We start from the raw sequence: 25,686 nt of genomic DNA on the forward strand, positions 1-25,686 counted from the left end.
TGCGATAATGATGATCATGCGGGTAATGACTATTGTGGTTGCTATTCATGGAAAGCCCGTGACAAGCACATGGTAAATATGGCTGTCAACTGAAAGATGGGCTTGAACCCATGTGCTGCTCCAGGGGGGAAAGTCGGCTTCCATAAAGATATGCAGCTTTGGACACTCTACGGTACTGTCAATTGGTTCAGATTTATTGTGATCTATGTACAAGCGAACGCAACCCTTCCTGGACCTGCGCAACCTCCCAAGTGATCTGTTTGAGCCCCTGTGGCAGCCGCGCATCACTCCATCTTGTTGAGGGTTCTCTTTGTCATTGACCTTCTACTTGACCACGCATGATGCCTTCTCCAGGGACTGGTCTCTCCTCATAACATGTCCAAAGTACACTAGGCGAAGCCTGCCCGCCCTTGCTTCTAAGGAGTGTTCTGGCCAGCCTTCTCGCAAGACGGATTTGTTGGTTCTTTGGACAGGCCACAATACTTTCAGTATTCTTTGCCAACAACACAATTCAAATGCACACTTCTTCTCCAGTCTGCCTTTTCCCCTGTGTAGCTTTCACATAGAGGAGCCCTGGTGGCTTTGGTTACTTGTTGGGCTGTGAAGTGCAAGGTCCGCAGTTCACTCCCCAGGAGAAAGCCAGCCCTTCCCACTTCTGTAAGGAGTCACGGTCTTGGGAACTCACAGGGGCCGTCTAACCTGTCCTACAGGATTGCGACATGTTGCTGGCATCGACCTGACCAGAATGAGTGAGTGAAAATATCAGGGCTTGGGTCAGGTGAACCTTAGTCGTCAAAGTGACATCCTGGCTCTTAAATACTTGAGGACAGTTTTATTTAGCCTACCCAACAAGAAATAGGCTTGTTCTTTGGGTTTATTATAACTATAAAAGGTAAAACTGCAATGTCCATTTTCATGACAGTGAGTGTGTGACTTCGAGCAGTAAAATAATGTGTACAAAGCCATCACAATGAGGAAGTGGCATGGCCTCTAATAGAAATGGCTCCAATGGTATGCTTTCCCATTATGTGGAAGTCCTTTCTACTGATGTCAGTGAGTCCCTGGTCATTCAATAAACAGATAGAGAGTATTTTCCAAGAAATTTATGAGAGTACGCAAGGAAACATCAAAAAAGCCATTTCCATGGCTCTACTTTTATGTGGAATCATGGATAACTTCAAATTCTGAAAAATGAGTGAATAAAGAGCTAATGTATGTTTTCTATTAGGAAGATTATGAAATAGATGTTTCTCAAGTATCATGAGTTGCTTCAGGCAAACATATGTTCAAGAAATAACTGTTAGGAGGTTCTATTTTAAATAACAGTCAAATAATTCCTATGAAACTAGCCAAATGCACGGTTAACAACTATAAAAAACAACAAGAACAAGAACAACAACAACCACTAAAACAATACACTGGAGAAAAACAAAAATATGGCCGAGACGCAACTGGAGAGGTCGACATGTGGAAGGAGGGAACGGCATAGGCGGCGTTCCAGCCCAAATAGGGGAGCGGCTACCCATGGGGGTTGCTAACCGAAAGGTCAGCTGTTCCAAATAAGCAGGTGCTCAGCGGGAGAGAGTGGGGCTTTCCACTCCCGTAAAGACTTACAGTCTCAGAAACTCACAGGGGCTGTTGGGCCCTGGTGTACACGGTCGCTGTGAGTTGGATCCAACTCAATAGCAGTGAGTTTTTTAGCCAGAGCTCAACTCACATCAAATGAGCAAACACTCGGGTGGAGACCTTCGACATTACCAACTTGGCAAACCAAAGTGAAGGCTTCGGAAGGACTCCAGCTGCCGGACTGGATTGAAGACATGTTTAGAGAAAAGGCTCTTCAAATTCTGGGTACAAGCTCTGCCTTGAGCTCCTGCTTTCAGGTGCTGCCCACTACGTAGAACAAAGTTTAAAGTTTAAGTCCACCAAAGTTTACCGAGTGATAAATAAATTTTAGAAAAGAAAGACTCTTACTTCAGAAAATATATATCAGCATTTGGAGCCTACAAAGAATCATTCAAATGTCTGAGATAGAATACAAAATCACTAGACAGGAAAATGTACCCAAATTCCCAAGAACAGGAAATCAATGTAGACTAAACACAAAATTATCGATATTTTGAATTTCTCACATAGAGATGTTAAACTAGCTATTGTAACTAGGCTGAAGGATGTATGGAAACATTTTCTCAACAGAGAAATTGCATCTCCAAAAAGAACAAACAGAAATGATGTAACTGAAAATTAAATTTCAAATAACTCTGAGAAATATGATATCTAACATCAAAGAAAAATGTGAAGAATTGGCTTAGTCAGAAAGTAGAGATAAAGAAAACAATCAGATTATCCCATTGGAATTTCCAGTTGAAAGTGAACAGGACCTCGGGAAATGAAAGGTGATATACAATAAGCCAATATATCTGGAACTGGGGTCCAAGAAAGAAAGGAGGGAGAGCATGTGAGAAAAACATCTTTTAACAATGAATGGCTCGGCAGTTTCCAAATTTAGTGAGACAGATTTCAAAACCCAAGAAGTAAACCTTCAGCAGGATAAGTTGGAGGAAATCCCACCTCTACACATCAGAATCAAACTGCTGAGGGAAGTGATAGAGAATTTTTAGAGACGACCAAAAAATGGTATGTTTTTCCATAGAGAATAGTTATAAAAATAACTATCCAGTATTCATTAGAAACAATGTAGGACACCCCTTCCCAACAGCGATGCATCATTTTAAAATGCTGAATTGGGGGTGGGGAGAAATGAAACTCAAACTGTGTCAACTTAGAGTTCTATATCCAGTGAAATATGCTTCAGTAATGAAAGTGTAATAAGGTCATTTTGAAGGACTAAAATTAAGAGGATTTGCCAATAGAAGAATTTCACTACAAGAAATCTAAAGGGAATTTTTCAGGCTGTAAAAAATGACAACATCCAGAAACACTTATCTTCAAGGAACTAAGAAGAGCATAAGAAATGGTAAATGTGGTTTAGGGTTAAAAAAAAAGAAAAGAAATGGTAGATGGGTAGATAAATGAAAAAAAAATTCTCTAAATTTCTCCCAGGCAGATAATCTTGAAGCAAAATTCATTTATTTATATTAAAGCAAGAATTATAATTTTGTATCATGTGGTTCACCATGTAGGTAGAATAAAGGAATCAGAACATCAAGGCCAAGATGTTGGAAAATGAGCCTATATAATTTTAAGTTTCTTTTATTCCATGTGAAGCAGTACCTTCAGCAGACTATGGGAAGTGAGGGTGCATACCCAGCGGGGCTGTCAGGTAAGCCTCGGACCACTAACCACAGGCCTGTGGTTTCAACCCACTGCTTCCTCCACCTACGTGGGAGAAGAACCACTATCTGCTTCCATGGTGACTTACAGCCTTGGAAAGCATGCACAGGGTCTCTGTGAGTTGGAATGGACTCGATGGCAGTGAGTTTAGTTTTAGGCTTAGGGTACTTACTGTTCTCTCCAAACCGAGTGGTGGCACACATAGGCTGAGGGCCAAAGCTGAAGTATCATCTATTTGTGCCAATAAAGTTTTATTAGAACACAAGTATGCTTCTTTATGACTGGTTTTATACTAAAGTGGTAGAGTTAAGTGTGACACCAAAGGCTGAAATATTTATTTTCTGGCCCTTTATGTAAAAAGTTTGCTGATTTCAGATATAGACTAATCCTTTAAAAAAATAAGTGTATCCAAAAGTCAATAGATACATTAAAATTGACTTCTTAAAATCATTCAAGGCAGAAAGAACAGAAAAACAGAGAACAAAGGAAAAATAGATTTAAATTCAACCACATCAACAATAACATTAAATATGATTAGATCAGACACTTTCATTAGGAGATAGAAATTGTCAGAATAACTAAAAATGTAGGACTATAAAAGGATGCACTTTAAAAATACACCGATAAATTGAAAGTATATGACTTTAAAATGGAAAGTATGAGTTTAAAATGAAAAATATAAACACCGGAAGTATTTAAAATATGTAAGTTTATGAGCATAAGTTGAAAGTAAATGAATGGAAAAAATACATCTCAGTTCTATATGTCGATGAACAGCAAGTAGAGTTAAGAGAGCTGTCTCGGGGACAAATACGTATCTTACTGGCTATCTAGACAAAGAGAGCACCTTTTGTCTGGTCAGTTTTCATTTAATTCCTGGCTTTAGAATTAGGATTTTAGAAATCTTGTCAATTTCTTTTTAGTATAATTGAGGAAATTAAGATCTAGACAGATGAACAAATTTAACACAAAATCTGCAGTTATTAGGGAGCTTACATTAGAAAAAAAGTCATCCCAATTTCCACAAAATATAAAGAAAAAGTCATTCTGATTTCCATAAATCTTATATAATACTGCTGCTTATTGATAGTGCACAGTTGCTAAATATACTAAGATGACTGTGTAGGACCTAATTAATATTAGGGTTTGGGTTTGGTAGGTTTACCTGGCTTTTATGGCTTGATGGATTTAAGTTCTTCCGGATTTCAAAAATCTACTTTAATTCAATTAGGAAGGAGGTATGTAGGGAGAGGGTTAAGGAAACCTAAACAGATACTATAGGTTCATGATTTAATATCTGACCTATGCTACTCCCCGAGGTAACTTTTTCCTGTCAGTTATCTGTAAGACTTGTTTGCCCTAACCTGCAGCTACAAAGCGATTCTGGCGTCTCAGCGTGAGGTGCTCCCAGGACTGAGTGTTCCAGTCACTGTAACATAGCAGATTTGGGTACAGGGTAGCAAAATGGCCAGACGCGTTACAAACATTGTTTACACATATGTAATGAAGTCCCAGACGATGATTACCTGAGGAAAGTTGAGGGTGGTTTGGATAATAATACAATGTTAGGCATAAGTTATCCTTTTCCTGAGCATAGTCATTTTGCTTTATGACTCTGATCTCGGCCATGTATGCTATTGCAGAAAACAACAGGCAGGGGGCAGCACTATCACACCATCATGCTAATGTTCTCTTTCTCTGACTCCTTGCTTGGAATCTATTTATATTATCATATCATTTTATGCCTTTAAGTTACATGTATGTATGTGTATATATATATATATATAATTCTAAGTATATATACCCATAATTTAGAGTCATACAATTTGAGTACCCCATGGGGCCTCCTTATATACACATGCACGTATATGTTTGTATGTGTGTGTATAAGGAGTCTCTAGGAGGGTATATATATTCTGAGGGACAAAAAAATCACTGGAAATGATCTTTCCATTCTATTTTTCCACAAACCTTTTGAATCTCCCTCATAAATAGGTACAGAAGGATGAATCCAAAAATATTGCTGCGAAATACTAGGCACCTGCATAAGCAATGCAGCGCTGAGAAGCTCCTGTCTTTCAATGTTTCTTCCATCTAGGGCCACCCACTTTAAAAGGCTGTGTTTCCATCTCTTTAAGCCTTTCCTCAAGAATTCTGTGCTCTTCCATTTGTGCTATGTCAAAATGGCAGCTTTGTGCTCCTGTGAAATGTTCTTTGTGTTTGGGAACAAAAATAAGTCTGAAGGGGTGAGATTATAACTGATAGGTGGATGGTGAAAGTTTCCTAAGGAAATGCTCATAGGACTGCCCTTGCTACCCTCAAAGAAACAATTACATTTTGTTTTTAATTAATTAATTAAAAATTCATCCATGTTTCTGTTGTTCATCCCTCTGGGAGCAGGGGTGTGCTATGCATCAATCATTGCAATCAGTTCCTCCTTCCGCCCTGAGGAGAGTGAGAAAGAACTGCCTGGCAAGACGAGGAACTGCCTGGCAAGATGAGGAACTGCCTGGCAAGACGAGGAACTGCCATGAAGACAATGAATGATGAACACAAACAACTCCACCTTGAAAGAAAATGAAAGTCCTACCAGGACTTTCAGAAATGCAGAATTACAGCAAAGAAATAAACAAGTGGACTGGGAACCACCCCAGAAAGTCTGGGGGACTCTGGTAAGACCCAGAATGACGTCAAATGAGCAGCTGGACTCCCTGGTAGAGAGGCTGAGAATTCAGAGAGCTAGGAACCAAGGAGACATCAACTCCCCTTCTCTCCCACTTTGGGGTGAATACACCGATGAAGGCAATGCTTAATGGGACTATGATGCTGAATTAATTGTGTTAGCCTCTAGTAATAATTTAGGTTAGTGTTAAGATTGTTAGATTGACCAGAGGATGTACATTGGTACAGATAGCAACTGGAAACACAGGGAATCCAGGGCAGATGACTCCTTCAGGACCAGTCGTGAGAGTGGCGATGTCTGGAGGGTGGAGGGAATGTGGGGTGGAAAAGGGGAACCGATTACAAGAATCTACGTATAGCCTCCTCTTTGGGAGATGGACAGCAGAGAAGAGGGTAGGGGGAGACATTGGACAGTGTAACATATGGCAAAAAATAATAATTTATGAATTATGAAGGGTTCATGAGGGAGAGGGGTGGGGAGGGAGGGGGAAAATGGAGAGTCGACATTAAGGGCTCAAGTAGAAGTCAAATGTTTTGAGAATGATGATGGCAACAAATGTACATATGTGCTTGACACAATGGATGTATGTATGGATTGTGATAAAAATTGTATGAACCCCAATAAAATGATTAAAAAATTATTAGATTGCAGTGAATAAACTGAGCATTTGAAAATGTCAAAAAATATTTGTGCTTGTTAAGTAATTATTGATCGTGCTCCTTGTGACACGCCCCCTCCCCCTGCCCTGCTGGTCTTGCTACTCCCATTTCTGTTCCTGAGGGGTTTATCTTACCTGGATTCTATGCATCTTGCGCTCTCTTATCTATACCAGTGTACATGCTCCGGTCTAGCTTGAATTGAAAGGCAGGACTGAGGTCATGATAGTGGAGCTGGGGTGTGTGATAAAGCCTTAAAGGACCAGAGGAACATTGTGTGTTTCATTAGTGCTCTACAGTGCCCTGGTTGACTCATCCCTTCCTTGTGACCCTTCTGTGAGGGGATGTCCTTTTGTCTACAGATGGGCTTTGGGTCTCTGCTGACATACCTTGGTCTCAACTATGTATTTTTGTTTGTTTGTTTGTTTTGGGTCTTCTAATACCTGTTACCTGATCCCATCGACACCTCATGATAGCACAAGCTGGTGTACTTCCTCCATGTGGGCTTGTTGCTTCCCTGCTAGATGGCCGCTTGTTTAACTCCAAGTCTTTAAGAACCCAGACACTATACCTTTTGAAAGCCAGGCACCATCAGCTTTTTCCACATTTGCTTATGTATCCATTTGTCCTCAGTGATCGTGTCTGGAAGGTGAGCATCATGGAATGCCAGGTTGTTAGAACAAAGTGTTCTTCAGTTGAGGGAGGGCTTAAGTAGAGACCCACAGTCCATCCACTTCCTCAATGTATTGCCATGTAAATACATGTACATAGCCGATACCTCTATTTTTATGATTTTGCATATTTACATTTGCACACATCTGTTTTTATACCCCTATCTATAGCTTTGATTCCTAGATCATGGGAAACAATTCTTCAGCACAACCTCCCCAGCCTTTTCCTCAACAATGACGCTTTTGATCTTAATTTCTTATTATCATCCAAATATACTCCCTGGAGTCCTAGTAGCAATTCTTTTGGACTTCTCTCACATCCCTCTCTCTAGATCTACAAGGAAGTTTCAAAAAGTTCATGATGAAATAGTTTAAAAAGAAAATGGAATGTTCCCATAAACTTTTTGAAGGCCATTTGCGAATATAAATTTAATTAAAAGATCATCATTAACTATCATGATTCTGCTTGAACGCATGTAAGTACTCAAACATTTCATCTTGTTTGCTCATAAGATAAAATAATTCAATATTTTATATAAATGTGTGTGCTTTCATATTTGTGCTTGTGATTTTTTACATAAATAATTTTATTGGGGGCTCTTACATCTCTTATAACAATCCATGCATCAACTGTATCAAGCATATCTGTATATATGTTACCACCATCATTTTCAAACCATTTTCTTTTTACTTGAGCCCTTGGTATCAGCAACTCTTTTTTTCCTCCCCCTCTTCCACCCCTTACTAAATTATAAATTATTATTATTTTCATATTTTATACCATATGCTGACTCCCTTCACCCACGTTTCTGTTGTTGGTCACCCTGGGGGTGGGGTGTTATATGTCAATCATTGTGATTGGTTCTCCCTTTCTTCCCGTTCTCCCCTCCAACTTCCCTCTACTCTCAGGGTATCACTACTCCCATTATTGTACCTGAGGGGTTTCTCTGTCCTGGATTCTCTGTGTTAAGAGCTCTTATCTCTACCAGTGTACATGCTCTGGTCTAGCTGGGTTTGTAAGGTAGAACTGAGGTCATTAAGAGGGGTGGCAGGGAGGAACTATTAAAGAACTAGAGGAATGCTGGGTGATTGGTCAGTGCTATGCTACACCATGGCTGGCTCGTCTCTTCCTTGTGACCCTTCTCTGAGTAGATGTCCAATTGTCTACAGCTGGGCTTGGGTCTCCACTCTGAACCCCTTTATTTGCATCAATATGATTGTTTGTTTTGGGTCTTCTGATGCCTGATACCTGCTCTTGTCGACACCTTGTCATCACAGAGGCTGGTGTGCTTCTTCCATGTGGTCTTTGCTGCTTCCTGCTAGATGGTTGCTTGTTTAACTTCAAGCCTTTAAGATCCCAGATGCTATATCTCTAATAGTTGGACACCATCAGCCTTCTTCATCATATTTGCTTATGCACCCATTTTGACTTTAGCAAGCACGGGGCGAAGGTGAACATCTTGTGACCTTTTATAACAAACATTTTTTTCCCTTAAGTTCTGATGATACCCACAGAACTTATTACTTTTCCTGTAGGAAAAAAACTGTACAACTCTGGAAAAGATTTCTGAGGATAAGAAAATACTTATCTTTATATACCACTAAAAACTTTTAGAGCAGCACCATGGTAAAGCACGTCACACACATGCCGCACATTCCGAGGGCCTAAAACCATTTAAGTTGAAATGAAAAGAAACTACGTAAAAAAACCTCCAAAGGGGTTCTCATTGTATTAGCTTTATTAATGCCCTGTTATTTTATATTTATATGATAACATGTTTTATTTTGAAATAGGTTTTATAGAAAACGGAATTCTCAAAACTAGGGGGGTAAGCATGGAAACCTGGATGGCATAATGGTTACACTTTCGGCTGCTAACTGCAGGGTTAGCAGTTTGAAACCACCAGCAGCTCTGTGGGAAAGACCAGGCTTTCTACTCTTGAAACAAGTTCCAGTCTCAGAAACTCACAAGGGCAGTTCTACCCTGTCCAATAGGGTTGCTATGAGTTGGCATTGACTCGATGGTGGAGTTTTTGTTGTTTTTTGGTTTTAGGGAGAAGTAAGAATAACAATTATCCCCACCATTTTATAGATAAGTACAGAATGGGCAAATTGGATGATCAATTTGCCCAAATAAAGCATGAATATGGTGACAGAAGAAAAAAAATCTTGTATTGACTTAGTCCAACATATTGAATACAAACAATAGTTGTGCCAGGAGATAAAGCAAATAAAAATCATTCAACCTAATTATTTTTCATTACTTACAGATTTTCCTTGAGTTCCTCTCTCCCCAGGATTTCCAGTTTTACCCTACAGGGGAAATATAGGTCAAGTAGCATTCTTCCAAAATATGGATCACACAACAACATTAACAGGGGGCATTTTAAACGTTTACACAAAATGTGAAATGTTTTCTTTACTTACAGTAAGACCATGAGGCCCCCTTTTTCCTGGATCTCCCTTTTCACCCTAACAAAGTATCAAAATCAGGTGAGTTAGCAAGAATGTGAGTGATGGTCTACTATGTGATAACACACACTCATATATAAAAAATAAAACACTACGTATATAAATATGGTTTAATATTGAAGATAAATGTAGTTAAGGACTAGGAGAGAATTTAGAGCAATATTTTTGTAAGGAAACATCATTTTAAAAACAGGTAGTACAAATGGGCATAATAAAAAAATAATTGCAAATGCAATGATAAAACCAACGATTACCTTAACCCCTTGTATCCCCTGCTCCCCTATGAGACCATCAGGTCCTCTTGGTCCCTAGAGGTGAAGAAAATATCTTGTTGATTCAATACAAAAAAAAATTTTGGTACTGTTATGTGCATATGAAAATGAAGACCTGGTGCCTGATTTTGTTACGTGCTGTTATGCCTGACCACAGAGAGATTATAGATGGACATGTAGCCGAACCCACTTGCATGAGAGATTCAGGCAGTGTTTTCAAGTTTTAATGTCAAATAGTAAATCAGATGACCACAAAAATTGAGATGATTTCATTGTTGAGTTGGTTAACATAACATTTTGTTATTCAGGCCTTTGTCCACCTTGTACCTTACTCCAAAGACAACCAGGATTTTCCTAAAAATAATAATAATAATAAATAATAAAACAATTCTAAAATGGCTGTCGTACTTATCCACACAGTCTGCTTAAAAATTGTATTTTTGGAATATGAATTCTGATTACATAGTACCTGATATACTCCCCTTGACATTAATTATTTGGAAATGGTTGTGGCACAGAAAAGGGAGTTAAAGGATATTATTGATATTCAATACTCATGTAAATTCTGAAAATTCTCAACCAATTTCCTACTAACATTCATTAAGTAATTATAGCCATTATCTAATAAAAATGATAGTTTATGTCTCTCTGGCTCAATGTAAACTTCTCTCAGAAGATTGTATTCTTTCTCACAGGGCTCAACTTAATTCTATAGCAGAAGAAGTATAAAGTTAGTGTCATATGGATATGAAATTATAATAGTTTCTCCATTATGATGCTTATCAAAATTAAGGAAAATTACTCAAATGATTATTTTAGTGAGAGATAAGAAATATCAAAGGTTAAAGGTACTCAAAAGAATGAGTCTGACCTCATTTATATATAATAGGAATGAAAATATCATTTTGACATATCCATCTGTAATCTTTTAACAGTTGGAGATACGGCTTTCACCATTACTTTTTCCAAATAGAAGTACTCTAATAGATACAAGAGGGCACCTCCCTAAAACACAGTTTTTTTTCAAAGTTATGAATTTAAATTTTTTTTACAAACCAACCTCATCACCTTCAAAGTACTCTCCATTACACTTTAGACATTTGTCAAAACTGTGATTCCATTTTTGGGAACATTTTTAAACTCATTTGGTTGGATGGCTGACAGCATCTCCCTCGTTTTTTTTTTTCTTCCCCTCTTCTTCAAAGTCCAATGACTGTCCTTTCATGTCCCTCTTTCAAAGAAACAAAAAGTAGCACAGAGCAAGGTCAGGTGAGTGTGGTGTGTTTGGCAAGAGAGGCATGCTAGGTGTTTCCCCCCCAAAACTGGTGCACTGAGTTGGCTTTGTGAGCAGTTCATTGCCATGGTGGCAAAGCTGGTCCCCTCTCTGCTACAAATCAGACCTTTTCGGTCACACACTGCTACACAATCTTTTCAGAACCTCTAAATAGAAAGCTTGATTAATGGTCTGACCTGGTGGAATGAACTCCCAGTGTACTATCCCCTCACATACAAACAAAAAGCAATAAAACAAACGAGCATCATCCCGATCTTTGATTTCACTTGATGAACCCTTTTTGTGTGAGGTAAGGATGGTGCCTTTCACTTGCTTGATTGATGTTTGCTTTCAGGGTCTTTTTCCTGGTCAGTCAGAACCTAAGGCACACATTTCACAGAGACCCTTCTCATTCCCAAATCTTCTATTAAAATTCAGTAAACTAAGCTCCCAGACAGTCCATATAACTTCTCCATCTCTTCAGGGGTCTGTTGTCAGTCTTCAAACGCAAGTGCATGAGTATTGTCGACAGTTTCATCTGTTTGGGAAGCTGACAGACATCCAGAACAAGGTTTGTCATCAATCGACATCTCACCTTTTTTAAAAGAGAAAACCACTCGTACAGTTGAGTGTTTGCATACCACTGTCCTACTAAGCTGTGTTCAACATCGCTGCTCTTTCTGCGGCATTTTTCCCGAGAAGGAAACAAAATTTCACAGCTGCATGCTGTTCTCTTAAATCAGCCATCACAACAAATGAGGTTAGGGAGAATTTGCTATTATGAAAAAATTCACTGTGACCAGAGAGAACCTTTCCAGGAGGAGCTGCTGGGTGCGCTAATTCAGAGTAAGTTGCTTGGTGCTGATCTGTCAGGGAAAAATGCATATTATGAATGCTCTGCCCAGGGAAGCTTTTTACAGGCCCCCCCACTCCCAGGTATTCCCTCATAGTGTGAGGAAATGGCATAAAGCTAGAAAATAAGATATCAAATCACAAAGTAGTTTCTTTAACTGAGCTACCATTACTTGTGGAGAACTAGTAAGAAATAAATAAGTAAGGGGAAGAAGACTTGGGCTGGAGGAGTGAAGGTCTGGGTAGCCAAGGAAGGCTTCCCTAAGGGGAAATGGTACAACTCTCCAGTATGAATAACTAATCTGGAAGGTCCCTAAGCTTCAGCACACTGTCACCTGTGCCATCTAGGTTAGGTTTGGTTTTAGCTTTACATTATTTGAAAACTGTTTAAGTATAATAGGAATATGTCCCTAATTATCTTTCTTCACAATTGAAAAACAAAATACAGCAAAATTAATTTACAGTCATATTGTTTAAGGCCTCCATTTGAGGAGCATGGGTTTAATGGATCATCTTCCAAGGGGGCTATTCATTCACAAAGATTCACTGAGTGTGGACTACATTCTAGACACTGTTGTAGACCCAGAAAGCATGATAAGAAGAACCAAATCCCTGACCTCATAAACAAGTAAGTAAACATTTAGAATCAAATATATAAAAAAGACAGTTGGTAATTAAGTGTCATGAGGAAAAATAAGGAAGTGTATGGGAATAGAAGTTGTCCAAAGTGGAGTACCCCCTAAACTATATACTCTATAGGGTGTACTCAGGGGCCTTAAGTACCTGACAATGTTTCAGCTTTATGCATATAGGTATGCATAGTCTGTTGTTACTATGGCAGCTCTGCTGAAACCTGCTCACTTTGGGTGACGGCGTTTGAAATACCAGTAACATCGCTTCCAGCATCACAGCAACACATAAGCCACCACAGTGTGACAAACCGACAGACCAGTGGTGGGAACATGTGAATAAGAACCACATTACTGAAGAAAGAATTTCTGGCTGTTCTGAAAGCATTAGCTAAAACCAAGGCTTGGGAAAATACAAATGAAGTGCTTCAACAAACTAATGAAGCACTTGAAGTACTCTCTTGTCTATGCCAGGAACTTTGAAAGACAGTTATTTGGTCAACTGACTGGAAGAGATACATATTTGTAACCATTCCAAAGAAAGGTGACCAAAATGAATATTCCAATTATAGAACATTAATATCGCAGGTTTGTAAAATTTTCCTAAAGATCATTCAACAAGAGTTCTAGCAGTTCATTGACAGATAGCTGCCAGAGGTTCAGGCCAGATTCAGAAGAGGGTGTGAAACAAAGGATATCATAACTGATTCCACGTGGATTTTCGCTGAAAGCAGAGACTGCCAGAAAGATGTTCACTTGTGTATCATTGACTGTGTGGATCATATCAAACTGCGGATAGCCTTGAGAAGAATGGGAATTCCAGAACACTTTATTGTGCTCATGTGGAACTTGTACTTGGATCAAGAGGCAGTTGTGCAAACAGAACAAGGATTTATGACATGGTTTAAAATCAGGAAAGGTGTGCATCAGGGCTCTAGCCTCTTACCATACTTATTCAAACTGCATACTCAGCAAATCATCAGAGAAGCTGGAGTATATGAAGACTGCAGCATCAGGACTGGAGGGAAGCTCATAAAGAGCTGGCAGACACACAGGACACCTCCTTGCCGGGAGTGAGGAGGACTTGAAGCACTTGACAATGAAGATCAAGGATTGCGGCTCTCAGTAGGGATCACAATTCAATATAATGAAGATCCAAACCTTCACAACTGTACCAATAGGTGATAACATGATAAACGGAGACAAGATTGCAGTTGTCAAGGATTTTGTCTTGCTTGGATACACAATCAATGCTCAGGGAAGCAGTAGTCCAGAGATCAAATGATACATTGCAATGGATGAAGCTGCTGAACAGAAGAACTCGTTTAAGTGTTGACAAACATGGAAGTTACTTTGAGCACCAAGGTGCACCTCATCCAAGCCAGGGTATTTTCAATTGACTTATGCAACACTTGGGCACGGAATAAGGAAGACCAATGAGGAATTGGCGAATACTGAAAGTACCATGAACTGGCAAAAGAAGAAGCAAATCTGTCTTAGAAGAGGTCCAGTCAGAATGCTCTTTAGAGGAAAGGGTGGCAAGCCTTAATCTCATGCACTTTGGACATGCTGTCAGCAGAGACCAGTCCCTGGAGAAGCACACGGCACTTGGTAAAGGAGAGGCAAGGGGAAAAGAGGAAGGCCCTCAACGAGGTGGACTGACACAGCGGCTGCCACAATGAGCTCAAGCACACAAAGAGTTGAGAGGATGGCGCAGGGCCACATGGTGTTTTGTGCTATTGTGTAGGGTTGCTATGGGTCAGAACCATCTCCATGGCAGCTAACATTCCTGCGCCAGATACTGCAAGCCTACCAAAACGTTTTCAGGTTTTATTCTAGGTGGTATGAAGCCACTTGGAGTATTTTGCATGAGAGGATGAGAGGTTTTGAGCAAGAGAAATGTTTGGTTGGATGCACATTTTAATATAATATTCCAGATTCCATGGTGCTGAAGAGCGTACGTGTGGAGCAATAGGACCATTTGAGAGGACTGCAGCAGTAGTTCCACTGCTATTGAGTCTGTTATGACTCGTAACACTTCATGGGGCAGGATAGTGCCACCTCGACGTATGTCAGAGTCTGTACATCTCTATGGGAGTAGAAAGCCTCCTTTTTTCCCTGCAGAGCAGTTGGTACTTTCGAACAGGTGGCATTGTAGTTAGCAGCCCACCTGGAACTCCAGTATGCCACCAGGGCTCTTATTCCAGTAGTTTACAGCAGACGTAATTTGGATTAGAATTAAGTGGTTTGGATAGGGGGAAGAGTGATAGGGCTTGTGAAAATTAACTTAATTTGGATTATTTTAAGGTGACACACAAGACAAAGATGTGGAATTGGTAATTTGGGCTTTTAGCTTTCACAATTTGGTGAATGGCAGGTGTTTTTCCTGAAAGTAGTCATACCGGGAATGGCAAAAGTCAGTGGAAACTGTTTTGGAAATGTCAAATTTGAGTTGCCTATTGGTCTTGTGAGTAAGCCAAGATGAAACAGTTGGCTGCTAATTGAAAGGTTGGTGGCTCAAAGCCAGCAGTAGCTTCATGGAAGGAAGCGATGGCTGTCTGCCTCCATAAAGATTTCAGCATCAGGATCCCTGTGTCCGTTGTGCTCTGCTCTCTCTGGTCACTATGAACCAGAAGGAACTGAAACACAATACGTTTAGTGTTAGTATTAATAAAACAAAAGTAGAGATGTGGAGTAGGCAGTTGACTATATGAGTGGTGTTCTGGGAAGAAATTAGGTTTTTAATTTTGAAGTCATCAGGAAAAGTTGGTCTCTAAGTCCAGGTGACTAATTAGATCACTTACGGATTTGTGTGAGTAAAAAGAGATTTGAGGATTGAGACCAGGGCACACGGAAACAGAGTTTGTAAAGTAAGGGAGAAAATGAAAATAAGGACCAGTAAAAGACTGAGGCCACTTTTCTCAAGGAAGTGTTCTAGGTAACATATGGGAAATGGTACGACGAGGAGTGAGTGATCGGCTGTGCAGAGCTTAGTAAAGAAGTAAAGTAGGACGTTGTGCTACCAGTCCGTTCCGACCCATAACCCTGTGCACAACAGAACGAAACACTGACCGGTCCCGTGCCAGCCTCACAATGTTCCCATGCTTGATCAAGTTTACAACCACTGTGTCCACACGTCTCCTTGAGGGCCTCTCTCTCACTGCCCTCTATTTTACCAAGCATGATGCCCTTCTCGAGGGACAGCCTCTGATGACAACATGGCCAAAGTACATGAGATGAAGTCTCACCAACCTTGTCTCTAAGGAGCACTCTGGCAGTACTTCTTCCAAGAAGGATCTTTGGTTCATGGTACTTTCAATTACTTCAACGGTATCATAACTCAAACATTAATTTTTCTTTGCTTTTCCTTATTTAATCTCCAACTGTTCTATGCATATGAGGTAATGGAATATGCCCTGGTTTGGGCCATGTGTTCTTGGCCCAACATCCTTGTTTTTCAACACTTTGAAGAGGTTTGTGCAGTGGATTTTCACAGTGCAGTGCATCATTTGATCTCTTGACTGCTGCTTCCATGAGCATTGATTGTGGATCTAAGCAAGATAACTTCAGTCTTTTCTCCATTACTCATCATGCTACCTATTGGTTCGGTTGTGAGGATTTTGGTCTTATTTACATTGAGTTGTATTCCATACTGGAGGCTGCAATCTTTGATCTTCAAGTGCTTCAAGTACTCTTCACTTTCAGCAAGCAGGGTTGTATCATTAGCACGTTTCAAGTTCTTAATAAGCCTTCCTCTAATTGCATTCTTCTTCATATAACCCAGTTCCTCTCATGATTTGCTGAGTGTATAGAATGAATAAGTATGGTGAGAAGATATAACCCGATGCGTATCTTTCCTGATTTTAATATGGAATGTTCCCTGTTCTGTCTGCATAACTTCCTCTTGATCCATACACAGGTTCTGCAGGAGCACAAAAAAGTGTTTTGGGACTCACAAAGGATAGTCAAGTTTTTTATGATCCACCTTGGGATAGTAACTGAAACATGATGAAACATCTTTCCGGTATTCTCTGTTTTCAGCAAAGATAAGCAATGAGAATTTAGCAATAAAATGATAATTGGTGACTTTATTCAGAGCAGGTTTCACAAAGTGTGTGAAGTAAAGACTGACTAGAGTGGGTGGGGTTCAGCGTCAATGAAAGCTACTGAATGGTTTGAGCAAGTAGAAATACTTAAAAAAATCTTATGAGCTTTGTTAAAAGGGACCAAAAATGGGTTAGAACAGGTGTGGTTGGTGGAAATAAATGGAGAAGTAGGTGTAGTTGGTGGAAAAAAATTGAAAATGTGATATTACAGTGTATTTGTATTCTGATGAAAATGACTCACAAAGACCAAGCAACTCTTCAAGAGGGAACTTGAAAAGGTCAAGTCACAGAATGGAGGAAAGGGAATGGGATCTGGCGCCCAAGTGGAGAGGTGGACTTCAGACCGAGAACAAATAGTACATGTACTGTAACCGTAGGAAGGACGGAGAATGAATACCCTATGGTGTTATAAGAAGAAAAAAAGAGTTTGCAAACAACAGGTTAAAGTTTGAAAAGCTTTTTTTCATAAGAATACTAGCAAAAGTTTCTTACATTTTTACTCTGTTCTAGAATTATGTGACCTGCATCCATGCAGAATTTTATCTAGTCTTGCACATTCTCAATGAATTAGATACTAGGGTCATACTTATTTAGCAAGAAAGCTAAAGAGAAACAAGTCATCCAAGATGGTGGATCTATGCTTTAAAGGAGAATTTTAATATGCTAATATAAAATTACTCTCCAAGGGGTTTTAAACTGAGTGTCTCAGAAATTTAATTGATCATAGTATCATTCTAAAGTGGAGTCTTCATTAAAAACAGCTGTAAAAAGCCTTGTAACATAAGAAAGTCAGTGAAGATTTTTCATGGAAACATAATACAGTTATATCTGAGATTGGAAACAATCCAGAAATAATATGAACAATGGATTTTGCTGATAAAACGAGATGTTAGAAGGCTAGAGTAGTTGGCATTCCATGATGCTCACTTTCCGGACATGACCACTGAAAACAAAGTGGGTGCATAAGCAAATATGGTGAAGAAAGCTGATGGTGCCAGGCTATCAAAAGGTATAGTGTCTGGGTCTTAATGGCATGAAGGTAAACAAGTGGCCATCTAGCTGAGAAACAACAAAGCCCACATGGAAGAAGCACACTAGTCTGTGTGATCATGAGGTGTTGATAGGATCATGTATCAGGCATCAAAGAACAAAAAGTCATATAATTTTGAATGAAGAGGAGTGTGGAGTGGACACCAAAGTTCAACTGTAGGCAACTGGACACCCTCTTACAGAAGGGTCTCGGGGAGGAGACGAGCTAGTCAGGGTGCAGTATAGCACTGATGGAACATATAACTTTCCTCTAGTTCAGCAGTTCTCAACCTATGGGGTGTGATCCCTTTGGGGGTCAAATGACCCTTTCACAGGGGTCGCCTGATTCATAACAGAAGAAAAATTACAGTTATGAAGTAGCAACAAAAATTTTATGGTTGGGGGGGTCACCATAAAATGATAAACTGTATTAAAAGGTCACAGCATTAGGAAGGTTGAGAACCACTGCTCAAGTTCTTTAATGCTTCCTCCCCCTCACTATCATGATCTCAATTCTACTTTACAAATCCGGCTAGACCAGAGGATGTACACTAGTACAGATAAGAGCTGGAAACACAGGGAATTCAGGACAGATAAACTCCTCAGGACAAATAATGAGAGTACTGATACGAGGAGGGGAAAGGAAAGGTTGGGGGAGAAAGGAGGAATTGATCACAATGATCTATATATAACCCCTCCCAAGGGGATGTAGAACAGAAAAGTGGGTGAAAGGAGACATTGGTCAGGATAAGATATGAAAAAAATATTTTATAAATTATCAAGGATTCAATAAGGAGGGAGAGTGGGAAAAGGAGGGGAAAAAAGAGGAGCTGATACCAAGAGCTCAAGAAGAAAGAAAATGTTTTGAGAATGATGATGGCAACAAATATACAAATATGCTTGATACAATGGATGGATGGATGGATGGATGGATGGATGGATGGATTGTGATACACCCCCAATAAAATGATTTTTTTAAAAAAATGAGGCTAGGTTAGTAATCTATGTGCAAAAATGAGCGTGGCAATGGGGATGGAATGGGTGGAACTGAGTGATTATAGCTGTATTATTGAGATAGACTACAATGCAATTTTACTGAAAAATTGATAAAATTAAGATGAAAAAACTGCAATGAAGAAAAACGCCTTTGGAATTTCAAGTGGAAGATTTTGAAAGATCTTGCTCTAACAAAAACTCTCATCTTAAGCATTCGGCAGCCCTCTTTGATGGTCGACCAACTCCACAATGAGTTAGTTTCCTCTTCCTGTCCTATAAACAATGTTCTCACAATTTTTTGAAGTAACGAAGAAAGCTAGAGAATTTAAAATGAAAAAGTGTCAATGATCTGAAATATAGAAACCTGCCACCAATTATAATAACCATTTGATTCCAACTCACAGCTGCCCCAGAGGACAGAGGAAAGTAGCCACTATGAGTTTCCCAGGCTGTAAATCTTTGAGGGGGCAGAAAGCCTCAGATTTTTGTGATGAAGTGAAATGGCTTAAATATGCTTTTCGATCTGTCCATGTACTTGTAACTCCCCACAAATGATTGGGTGGGGCCATACAAATAGGTATGTGAGACCCTAAGAGAAGGGGTGGGTCAGTTTAATCATTCCTCGGGCCCTAGAAAGCCATGTCAGAAGCAGAGAAAGAGGATTCTAAGATCATCAAGAAAGCAGATTCCTGTGTGAAGTGGCAGAGGCACCGGAGTCCACAGCCCTGAGACCAGGAGATGGAGCAGAGGACTTGCACTGAGACCAGGAGATGGAGCAGAGGACTTGAACTGAGACCAGGAGACGGAGCAGAGGACTTGCACTGAGACCAGGAGACGGAGCAGAGGACTTGCACTGAGACCAGGAGGCAGCAAGTACTTCCTGGTCCACAGAAGAAGGCGGAGGCCGAGGGGCACACGGAGGAGCAGCCAAAGATAGAGTGAGCTATGCTTGCCAGGATGGCTGAGAAGAGGGACTTCAGACAAAAAAGACCTGTATCCTTAGCATTTTGTAACCTGTTAGCTTCCCAAATAAACCCCATAATCATGAGCATTGGGTGTGAGTTCTGTGTGGCCACTGCAATTAATGATCTGATAGCATAGAGAAGTAGAGTGCGCTGGCAGGGATGGCTGGTGTCAGAAGAGGGTAAAGGAAGATGGAGGTAGAGGCATGTCGACACCTGGCTCTGGCCGGCTGCCTTGAGCTGCGGTGGAGCTGGAGTTCTGTGATACTTTGTGTAGCTAGAGTAGGTCAGATGCAGCCCCCATGCCGTTTGCTCAAGGTTTCTCTTTGACGATTTGTTAGTGAGTAACTGGTGGAATAGAGGGCGACTATAAATTTATAGAGCCCCAAATGGCAAGGTTGACAGCAGCTAATGAATTTAACTCTTGCTGATCAGTCACACTGAAGCAGAAATTTCCGAGGCTCGGGTTAAAGATTTAGAAGTTATGTTGTTTAAATGTAAATGGTAGCAACCATAAGGATTAAGCTTCAAAAGGGCCCTAAACCTCAGATCATAAATATTTAGAAATTAGGGGGAAAAAGCTATGTCATCCAAAGATGGCAAGTAGGTTTCCTTTCTTGGACACAATCCGATGAAGTGGCTGTCACACGAAAAGACTCAAAATGAACAGTTCCTCTCATGGCATGGAAATCACTGAGTCCAGACTCATCCAAAGCCTGAACACTAGTCCCTGGGCCCAAACGAAGGCTTCAAACGTTAAGTTTGATCTGCCCGACTCCGATGATGCCTGAATTCCCAAAGACATTGAACTATGCTTAAGTTTATAACATTTTTCAAATATTAAAAAAAGGAAGATTAATCCTGTGAGCAAATGAATTCATCCTGGAAAAGAAAACTTGACATTTAGAGGGGATTCACAAAATGAACATTAATAGCCTTGCTTTAGACGCATGTGTAAATTTCACTTCAATGGTCACATGGTCATTAGGGGGTTAAAAAGCAGCATCAACTGTCGGGTGGCCTGCTTTGACTCCGGAGAGCAAACCAGCTGTAGGATAAGCTCTAAGGACGTGAGACAACTAGCCTTACAGTAGGCACCTAGTTAGATATACGTTTGTTTTTTTTTATGCCTGCTCTAAACTGTCGCATTTTTCAGGAACCTCTTGGAGAATATAGGCTGGTTCAATAGGAAATCCCTTCTTCATTTGGGAAATCTCAGATTGGTTTCTCTACTCTTACAGTAGGAGCAATAGCTGGTAGTTGAGCTAGGGGAAATCATTAAGTTTAGTAAAGTTAGTTATTAATTTGTATGCAATAATCTTAAAGAGTTAACCAAATTCACAAATGAGCAATTGAATCATAAATGCCCTTGGTGATATGAAATAAAACCATTTTTTTCTTATAAATACTAAGATTATAAAATACGATTAACTACAACATTAAGATAAATAACACACTAAGTTTTTAGAAATACTTTTATGAGAATGCCAAGCCCATCCCTATGACCCTTGTAGTCCATATTAATAGGGCAAGCATCTCTGAATGAGAAAAACAGCCCTTATTCATTGAACAAATATCTTTTTAATTGATCTCAGAATATGTGCATTTTCTTATAATCATTGCTGTCTATTAAATATACCCTTTGGTTAACCCCTCTATTACTTAAAATCATTCAGAGGTCTAACCAATTAGGCCTAGCAATTTTTGTGCTTTACACAATTGGGGAAAATGTTTCATTGACAAAACAATTGTACAATAGGTTGGTGAAAAACTATTTTGATACTGTTCTTGCTGCAAGCTGTATTTCAGAAGAAGAAATCACAGGGGAGCGCTGCCCTATCACTTGGACTATCCCAAACATTGCTCATGTTGAATAGAAACGCAAATTTTGACTGCTGTTTTCCGCACATGATATGTTTCTCTGAGAAGCCAGACTTCAGAATTATATATGGTGGTGCTGTGGGATAAACATTGGAGTGGTGTCTGCAAGGTCTGAAGTTCAAACCCACCAGTGACACTGTGGAATAAAGATGAGGCCATCTGCTTCTCTAAAATTTTGGAGTCTCGGAAATCCTACACTGGGTTGTTGTGAGTAGACATTGACTTGATGACAGCGAGCATTTCAGTCACTTTACAAGGAACCTTGGTGGCGTAGTGATGAAGTACTGAGCTGCTAGCCAGAATGTCAGTGGTTCAAACCCACCTGCCCCTCTGTGGGAGAAGGCTATGACAGCCTGCTCGGTCAAGGTGAACCCCATGGGGCAGTTTCACTCTGCTCTACAGGGACACTTTGAGGCAGAATCTGCTCAATGGCAACAAGTTTTGGATGTTATATAGAAAATCTTAAAGTATTAGGAACTAGTGTCATTCAATATCCTTTTCCTCCAATGTAAATGTCAAGTAGGCTAGTCATAATAAAAAACGATTAGGTTAATACTTCTCTGCTGAGGGTATCAAAACTGGTGGCCCACAGGTTGCACACAGCCCCTGAGGTAATTTTTTGTGGCCCATGATGCTCTGAAATAAAACGTAATGAGGGAATTGTGTGTACAATATTGCTTTGATCTCCCCTAAGTGCTATTTTCTTCATAACACCTTTTTTTCTATTTTCGTTTTATTTCAGAGCATTGTAGGCTGCAAATATTACCTCGGGGCCACATATGGCCTGCAGGCCACCAGTTTGACACCCCTGCTCTATGCTATATCTCGACCAAGCGGATGCAGGACCCAAAGGTCTCTGGTGAACACGGCCCAATTGATGGCAGAAAGGGAGATACAGAGGTTTCCTTTGCTCTGTGTGCCTTCTCTCCTTCCCTTGGAACTGCATACAGATGCGTGTAATGGAAACATATCAGGGATTCAATTACCTCGCCTTAGAGAACTGAATCTGACTATGAAGGGAAAGAGTTGAGATTGTGCTAATACTTAGTGACCGAAGAGTCCAAATCAGTGTTTTTCTAGAACTGTAGGAAAGAATCTGCCAGCCTATCTTGTCAATGCAAGGATGTAAGACTATGTGAAGAAGATTTCATACATGAAATGATTTCACTTCACTTACAGAACTATTCATCAGACAAACAGATGCTAGGTTGGAACCGCCCGTTTGTCGATACCAATACATTTGGAAGGCAGCTACTTAGCCAGCTGACAGGAAGAGATACTATTCCAAACAAATATTTTCCCTCAAAATGTGGAAATTATCAAACAATACCATTAACACCACACAAAAGTGAAATTCTGATGAGGCTGATAAACGTGGGAATAGAACGATAGGGAACTGGCAGAAATTCAAGCCATAATCAGAGGGAATGTAGAACCAGATGCCACTGAGTCAGATGGATCTTAGCCGGACGCAGGGCAGCTGACCTGTGCTTTATTCACTGTGGAAAGGCAATTAATTGACTGTGTGAACGATAAACTTATGACTGACATGGAAAAGAATGGGAATCAAAACACGGCGGTGTGCTTGCGCTGAACGTGAATATGGACTAATCGGCTGTTGCTCCAGGGGACAGGGCATATTTGTGTCTTAATTTCAGAAAAGGCGTGTCAGTGTGCTAATGCTGCATCCTTTCATCGTACGATTCATGCTGTGTGCGAGAGAGTCATTTGAGAAGCTTGACTATATGAGGAAGAATTTGGTCTCCATATTGGATTTGTTAGCAACCTGTGATATTCAGATCACAAAGTCTTGCTTGCTGAAAGGACAGGTAACTTGAAGCCCTAAGGGATGATCAAAGCCTTCGGAAAGGGTTGAAGCTCAACATCAAGAAAACCAAACTCCTCCGGCTAGACCAATGAACAACCACATTATAAATAGAAAGGATTGAAGTTCTCCAGGTTTGCACTCTATTTTGGTCCAAAATCAACGCTTATGGAAATATCCACTAAAAAGACACACGGTGTGCTGCTTTTGGAAGATCTGTTGTGGAAGACCAGTTTGAAGTGTTGGAAGTCAAGATGCCACCTTGTGGACTTCGATGAGCCTGTCTTGAGCCATGGTGTTTTCAATCGCCTTCTATGTGTGTGAAGGCTGGACAATGAATTAGGAAGATAAAAAAGCATGGATGCCTTTGGATTACAGTGTTAGAAAAGAATGTGAAATGTCCTCTGGGCTGCCAGATGACTGAACGAACCTGTCTTGGAAGAAGTACAGTCAAACCTCTTAAGTGAGGATGTCAAGACTTTGTCTCACATACTTCAAATGCATTAAGTGGGGCCAGTACCTAGAGCAGGACATCATGCCTGGTTGGTATAGTAGCAAGTCAGCAAAGAGAGGAAGACCCTTGATGCTGTGGGTTGATACAATAGCTGCAGCAAGGGGTTCAAACATATTAATGACTGGCAGGATGGTGTAGACTGAGAAATGTTTCGTTCTGCTATACACATGAACATTACAAGTTTGAACTGACTCAGTGGTACCTAACAATAAACTCTTCTTGTGTCTTTCTGTCCTGTTCATTCTACTAATTACTGCTACTATTTTATCACGATATAACCTTTCCTTGCCATATGAGTCTGTGTAAGTAGAAAATAATTTCATTAAATATCATCACATTAAGAATTGTCTCAAAGAATGGATTTGGAAGTTAGGAATAAGAAAGAAGAATTCCATACAAGTTAGTGATATTTGTTGAAAATAAAACAGAAAAAAACATGGTTTAGTAAGTACAAACTATGATGAGTCATATTTTTATTGATGTAGGTAGTTCATGTCATTTAACAACATAGAAAAAAGAATCTGACAATATCCAATACCAGGATGTTTCCTACTATCTTCACTGGAAACTTAGAATTCGTTATAAAGCCTTTTATAAGTTTTTGAGGTTAATGCACTTCCTTTATTAGGTTACTTACTCTTCTTCCTTTAGGGCCTTGACTCCCTGGGGGTCCTCTTGCCCCAACATGACCCTGGGTGTTAAAAGTGTTATAATCAGTTAATAAAACTCAAGAAATGTCAGTAAGAGTTTTATGCAGGTATCTTAGAGAATTCTTAAAATAAAATTGATTTGTCTCTTAAAATATGCTCAAACTACCAAACAAAGATCACTCCTCCCCCATCAATATCCTGTGCTTGTGATGTGTTGTAACTTGGAGAAATGTCATTTCTCTAGCCAAAGAATAGGAGGCTCTTAATATTCATTGACCAGACAGTTTTCAGGAGGAATGTGGAGTGACGGTTGGGAAGGAGACACCCATTTGGTCAGTAAGACCAGTAACCAGCCTAGTCCAGTGAGGACACAGCAGCTACCACTGCAAGGTACCTGTCTCGTTACTCCCATTATTCTGCACATGAATGACATCCTGTTACATACACATTTTTTTCTATTAACATGGAAAGTAACACAAAATATTCCTAACTTACTGTGCCATAAAATCCTGAAATAAAGAATTTTCTGTACATTTGTTATTTATTAAGTTAATGCTAATGATTTACTATTTTTTCTTACAGTCTTATAAAAACTCCATCAGAAAACAAAATTTACAAATATGTGTAAAATTAAGTCATTAAAAATGAGTCAAGTATCATAAGATTTGAAGTTTTATGTGATAGAGAGATTGACAACAATCCTTAGGTAGTCTTTCCTAAGTGTAGACACCAACATCACACTCAGGAATATATTAGAAAATCAGGCTTATCTTAAAAACAGAAGTTTCATAAAACTTACCATAAATAATTTCTACTCAATGTGCATGAAGGTTGAACTGTATCTTATTTAAGATCACAGCTGTCAAATTTCAATAAGTAAAATTTATCTCATTAGCTATATGCTTTCATTATCTTTCCTCA

At 39.7% G+C, this 25,686-nt stretch overlaps 1 protein-coding gene across 2 annotated transcripts in view; it reads right to left on the reverse strand.

Moving 5' to 3' along the window:
- COL24A1 (collagen type XXIV alpha 1 chain) overlaps nt 1-25,686 on the reverse strand; it is a 400,055-nt gene that overhangs the window by 137,860 nt on the left and 236,509 nt on the right. For both annotated transcript variants that reach the window (XM_075557916.1, XM_075557926.1), the window contains exons 28-31: nt 24,753-24,806; nt 10,031-10,084; nt 9,732-9,776; nt 9,573-9,617 (exon numbers count right to left, since the gene is read on the reverse strand). In XM_075557916.1, coding sequence (XP_075414031.1) covers nt 9,573-9,617; nt 9,732-9,776; nt 10,031-10,084; nt 24,753-24,806 — 198 coding nt within the window. The remainder of the gene's footprint in view (nt 1-9,572; nt 9,618-9,731; nt 9,777-10,030; nt 10,085-24,752; nt 24,807-25,686) is intronic.

This window comes from Tenrec ecaudatus, chromosome 1, assembly GCF_050624435.1.
Source record: "Tenrec ecaudatus isolate mTenEca1 chromosome 1, mTenEca1.hap1, whole genome shotgun sequence".
NCBI classification, from domain to species: Eukaryota; Metazoa; Chordata; class Mammalia; order Afrosoricida; family Tenrecidae; genus Tenrec; species Tenrec ecaudatus.